This window comes from Uranotaenia lowii, chromosome 2 (genome assembly GCF_029784155.1).
Source record: "Uranotaenia lowii strain MFRU-FL chromosome 2, ASM2978415v1, whole genome shotgun sequence".
NCBI lineage: Eukaryota > Metazoa > Arthropoda > Insecta > Diptera > Culicidae > Uranotaenia > Uranotaenia lowii.
The window spans coordinates 309,187,280-309,193,511 of NC_073692.1; the positions used below are offsets into that span (position 1 = coordinate 309,187,280).

Here is a 6,232-nt window from a genome sequence, read left to right on the forward strand (position 1 = left end):
TTTACATAAAAATAAAAAACTTAAGACAACTAGCTTAAGATGCGAGAAATTATGTCATCATCATTTTGTTATCATTAAAAGATAACTTTATTACAATAAATTAAATTAAAAATTGATTCAATGTAGTGTTATATAAATGTTGCATCGAACCCCGCTGTTGCATGATGCCCCGTTTGACGGTAACATCAATTTTCAATTCAACATAACTTTTTTGCGCGTGATTTTTTATATAAAATATGCTCTAGAGAGTTTTAAAGACAGAGAAGTTGTACACTTTTGCTGAATATATTGTATAAAAATTTTGAAGTCTAAACGAGATATCTTAAAAAGACTTAACAAAAATAGTCATTTTGAACTGGTTATATCTCCTGAGTTCGGACGAGTTCGGTTACATATTTTACAGTTTTGCTATTAGAAGCGTATCGCCTTTCAAACAATGTACAATTCTAAGTGGCCAATTGTGACCTCTGTGGTACCCTCTGCGCACTGTGACAATTACACTTTTTATATCGTTAATTCACTTTATTTATTCGCGTAAAAGAAATACAGAAAGCTTCCAAAATGATAGCCAACGCAAGACTTCAATGCTCTCTCTGCAACTCGTTTTAACCAAGGTTCTCTCTGCATATCGTGTGGTCCTGTTAAGATTATTAGAATCAGATCATAGTTTTTCTATGTTTAATTACCAGTACTCACCACATCTCCTTTTCTTTCTAGATTAGAACTTCAGTCGCTTTGATTGCTGTCCAAAACTCCGACTACGTAGTCTTGAAACCTAGAAGGAGGTTTCACATTTCTCCGGCTCCTGAAATGAGGGGAATTGTCCGTGTCTTCTTCTTCATTGGCTACGACGGTTGGAGGTATGATTGAAAAACGTGAAAGGCTATCTTCTGGTGTTGAATCATTTGACGAAACGACTTCAGAATCAACAACTCGTTTCAGGTGGCTTGAGTTTCTCTCAAAAACTTTTCCAGTAGATTTGTTTTTAATTTCAACACGTGATCCAATTTTTCTAGACACGACAAAAGGACTAGGACCAAAGTTGCTAGTCAGCTTATTTCCGGGAAGTAAGTTTTTCATGAGAACTGTGTCGCCGACTTGAATTTCTGAAACTCTGGCTCCACGTCTCTTGTCCTCTTTTTCCTTTCCAATAAGTTTTGATCTTTTATCTCTTTCTTGAACTTCGTCGTCCGCTATCCCGGTTCCCAAATCCGTTAGGCATGGTATTTTCGATCGAATTGTTCGTCCGTAGCATAACTCTGTTGGCGTTTTTTTCGTCACGGAATGCGGGGTTGTGTAATACATCAGCAAATAGTCTTCTAAATCGTGTTTCCAGTTTCGGCCCAAAGCATGGCTTATTTGCAGTCGCTTTAATAAGGAACGGTTTTGTCGTTCCACGAGTCCGTTTTCTTGAGGCCAGTAAGGGGTTGAGTAGTTAAGATGAATTTTGTTTTGCGTACAGTAATTCTCGAAAGTATTACTCAGAAATTGCTTTGCGTTATCCAGAGTTATTGTCACTGGGTATCCCAATCTGGTGAAAATTTTTCGCAGTCGGTTTATGGTGTCCTCAGCAGTTATGTGTTTCATTATTTCTACCTCCTTGTAGCGGCTGTAGTAGTCAATGACAACTAGCAAATATTCACCACTTGGCAGTGGACCCATGAAGTCCAATGCGATATCGATCCAAGGCCCATTCGGAAGAGGTCTTCTCTCCATCGGTTCAGGTCTATTCGGGACACACACCAACCTACAACCTTCACATGAGGATACATTCTTCTCTATTTCCCGATCCATTCCGGGCCACCAAACACGGTCGCGTAATCTGCGTTTCATAACGCTCTCTCCTGGGTGGCCTTCGTGAGCAAGTTCTAGCATTCTATTTCGCAAAGCTCGTGGTACAATCAGTTTATTCCGTCGAATTAATGTGTCTCCTGTAAAACCGATTTCGGTTTTGAAGATCTCATAAGGTTTTGCTAATGGATTTTTCCAATTGTTGTTGATTAGACATTCTCTCACCGCTTTTAACTCTTGATCATCCCGTGACGCTTTATCTAGTTCACCAGTATCGATGGCCGCTGACTCTTTAATTGCCAGAATTAAAAATGGACTATCTCTATCGAAGTCTGCAGCACTTTTGTTCTGTGAGAGCCTTGATAGTGAATCTGCTATGTTATTACAACCTTTACGATAAATGACCTTGAATGAAAAAGACTGCAATCGTAGCAACCACCGCTCGATTCTGGCACATGGTCGGGAATTTGGTGAGAAAATGGTTTCTAACGGCTTATGGTCAGTCTCTAGCTCAAATGTTCGTCCGAGAAGGTAAACTGAAAAACGTTCAACCGCCCAGACCAGTGCGAGGGCCTCTTTTTCGGTCTGGCAATAACGTTTCTCAGTTTCGCTGAGGCTTTTACTCGCATAGCTGATGATGTGGGGACTGGAATCTAATCGGTGGTCTTCAAATTGTAAGAGGACGGCGCCCAAACCAACCGGCGAGGCATCAGCAACTACCCTTGTTCGTAATGTATTGTCGAAAAAGTGCAACATTTTAATATCAGCGACCATTTCCTTCAGTTTGCAGAAACTTTCTTCATGTTCCGAAGTCCAAACAAATTTTACCCCCGAACATATAAGCGCCCGCAGCGGAGCAGTCGTTGTTGCTAAATTTGGGAGAAACCGGCCAACATAAGTAACCAAGCCTAAGAAGCTTCGTACTTCCTCGGAAGTTCGTGGAGCTCTGAAGGTTTTTAGAGCCGTGATTTTGTCATCAGTAGGTTGCATTCCCTTTGCAGATAGCCTATGGCCTAGAAATGTAACTTCCGGAACTCGAAATAGACACTTTTCGTGATTTAATAAAACGCCTGCGGTTTTTAGCGTAGTTAGCGTTTTGTTTAGTTCCTTATCATGTTCTATCAAGTCATGTCCGAAAATTAGAATGTCATCTATGAAGTTTATAGTATTGTTGCAAGTTGCCAGAATTTGTTCTAGGCCTTTTTGGAACATTTCCGGCGCGCACGAAATGCCAAACATCAATCTTTTAAATCGAAAAATGCCCAGATGCGTGATAAAAGTAGTGATATGTCGTGAGTCTTCATGTAATTCCATTTGATAGAACGATTCTTTAATATCCAGCCTACTAAAAATACGAGCTTTTTTCAACCGCGGAAGAAAATCATCGAAGGTCGGCATAGGATGCGTTTCTCGTTTAATAGCCATGTTGGCCCTACGCATGTCAACGCATAGGCGGAGATCTCCATTATCTTTGAGAATAGTCACCAGTGGAGATACCCACGGACTAAATTGTCGAACTGGTTCAATTATATCGGAAGCTAGTAAAGCATGGAGTTTTTCTTCGATTTTATCCATTAAAGCAAGTGGTGGCCTTCTAACGCTTTGACAAACCGGAGTCACTGATGAATCTATGGATATTCTAAGCTGAATTCCTTTTATTTTCGGAAAAACCTGTGTAGTTGATGTCACCTGGAAAACTTCAGCTGTTTCACGCGGACTTGGCAAACCCAATACCAACACTCCTAATTCTTTGGCAGTTGCACGGCCAAGAAGTGGTTGAGAGCCTCCTTCAATAACATAGAATGTAGCTAATATCTTCATTTGTCTAGTGTCGTTCTCTATTGATATGACAGCTTCAAATACGTTTTGGGTAACAAGTGGTCGGAAATATTTTCCGTAAACTCTGAAAATTTTGCTATCGTTGTGCTTCTTTTTATGCTCTAAACCTTCTGCCAGCATTTTGTTCCACGTCACATCGTCAATGATATTGTATTGAGAGCCGGAATCAATCAATACTTGCACCATTACTCCGCCAATCGTTACCCATAAAAATTCTTCTCCGTTATTACTGTTAATTATGTAGTTCAAAAAATTACCTGATTCAAGAGGGAGAATGACACTGGTTAAGCCCTTCTTTTTAAAAAAAAATCGCTTCTTCTTACCTGATTCTTCGTTTTCCTCCGTATCTACCTTATTGATAGCTGGACGGTTGAATTTATAGCTGTTTTCATATGGTTGAAAACGACGCTTTCGTGACCCGTATTTCTCAGGACAGTAATGCACAAAATGTCCTCGTTTTCCGCATTTTAGACAATTTCTATCTATGGCTGGACACTTCCGACCAGGATGTCGCTGATCTTTATAGCCACACTTATCGCAAGCTGTAAGTTCGACTCGATGTGGATTTCTGAAAGATGTGCCACGAGGCGTGTTTCGGAACTCATTTCGAAAATCGGTTCGATATTCATTTCGAGGATAACTCCGAACCCTATTTACCACAACTTCGCTAGATAAATTCGAGTTAACCGTGGCAAATTGTTGTGACTGGAATTTTACCGACTCATGTGCATTTATAAGTTTAGTGACGACGTCAATATTTAAAATTTCCTGTTGAAGAATCTTCTCCCGTAGTTCTGGAGCAGCAGTTTGAATCAGCTTGTCGATCACGCTAATCTCTCTGCTTTCTTGCAAGCTGTTCCCGAAGTTGCATGTACTCGCCATCTCGGCAGTTCTGAGCAAGAACTTGTCGAATGTTTCATCTTTGTCCTTTGGCTTCAGCATCCAGAATTGAAGCCTTTGATAAGCCTCATGCTCCTTTGGGGCGAAATACAGATCCAACTTTCCAATCATGACCTGGAAAGGGTCAACTCCCATCCTTTCTTCCACATCGGCCCCAGGAATACTGGTGAAAACTTCCTGTACATCTGGGCCCGCTCGCGATAGAAAAATGTTCTTTAAGCGGGTTTTATTGGTTGTTCCATTCGCAAGAGCCATGTAATCGAATTGGCGCTTGTATCGTATCCATCGTTCGCGAACTTCATTCTGCGGAAGTCCCTTGAATGTAAATGGAGGAAGATCCCATCTATCCATGTCGAAATAATTTGCTTTCCTTAGGAAGTCTTCAAGTATCAAATTGCAATTGGATAACTTCGTTCACTGAAATGTAACAAACTTTATTAAAAAATTGACTGTTTGTAATTACCTTAATAACATCTTCAAAGCACTAGCAATCATACATCAAACTTCTTTATAAAACAGTTTTTTTCTTTCTTGGTGTATAACACATTATTTATATTCTGCGTACCTGATCCCTGCACGACACCCATCAGTGTCGGCCAAGTGTTTTCGCGAACAATCGCGCCCTGCACGGTAAAGAATACCGGCCAAGTGATCTACCGGACACCGTTTTGTCCTAGATCTCACACAGGAAATTTTCCTGTCGCCCTGCATGGTAGTCGAAACATACCAGCCAGATTGTTCTCAATCTCACACATGAAATTTTCATGTCGCCCTGCATGGCAGCCGAAACATACCAGCCATTCCTGTGAAAAAACACACATAAAAAACATCTCCTTTGGCCTGGTGCCCTGCACAGCGCTCATAATGCCGGCCACTTTTACATATTTATCATACCAGGTCAAGTCTACAGGTCACGCAGAATATATTTCACCCTACACGTTACCTCCTGTAACGTGCAAACTTATTCCAGATTTGCTAGTGCTTTTTTTCTTCATCCTAACCTAATTTTTTTCCGCGGCGTCTTTTCATACCGAAATGCATTCCGCTTTTTGTGCGTTCTTACCTGGATGATCCCAGCACTCGTCGCCAATTTGTGGTACCCTCTGCGCACTGTGACAATTACACTTTTTATATCGTTAATTCACTTTATTTATTCGCGTAAAAGAAATACAGAAAGCTTCCAAAATGATAGCCAACGCAAGACTTCAATGCTCTCTCTGCAACTCGTTTTAACCAAGGTTCTCTCTGCATATCGTGTGGTCCTGTTAAGATTATTAGAATCAGATCATAGTTTTTCTATGTTTAATTACCAGTACTCACCACAACCTCCATAGTGTAAATGTCAATAGAAGTGAGCCGAAAGTGAAGTTTTTATACAAATTTGAGCATAACTATAGGGCGTTTGCTACACACACATACAAGAGGTCTGTTGGGCACACATTAGAGGTTTTTATATGCGAAAAAAGCAAAATTCAACCAAAATGTTGGTTTTATCTTAAATGAATGCTGAATTTATCTAAAAAACATCCAAAAAATATATTTCGGATCATTTGCTAACAAGTGGAAACTATCTGCGATTATTTTATTACATATCAGTGGGAAACCAAGCAAAACAAAAAATGAAAAACAAGCCAACCATCATTGTAAAGCACATTAAACGGTTCCCCCGGATCCTTTGTTCACGTTTTTGGGTCTATCATAT

General features: G+C 40.2%; 1 protein-coding gene across 1 annotated transcript; it reads right to left on the reverse strand.

Moving 5' to 3' along the window:
* Window positions 1-494: 494 nt before the first annotated feature.
* On the reverse strand, window positions 495-2,192 carry LOC129749242 (uncharacterized protein K02A2.6-like). The gene is made up of 2 exons (XM_055744179.1): window positions 697-2,192; window positions 495-638 (listed from the first exon to the last, which is right to left on the reverse strand). The coding sequence occupies exon 1, from the start codon at window positions 1,873-1,875 to the stop codon at window positions 727-729; it is 1,149 nt and encodes a 382-aa protein (XP_055600154.1). The 5' UTR covers window positions 1,876-2,192; the 3' UTR covers window positions 495-638; window positions 697-726.
* Window positions 2,193-6,232: the final 4,040 nt, after the last annotated feature.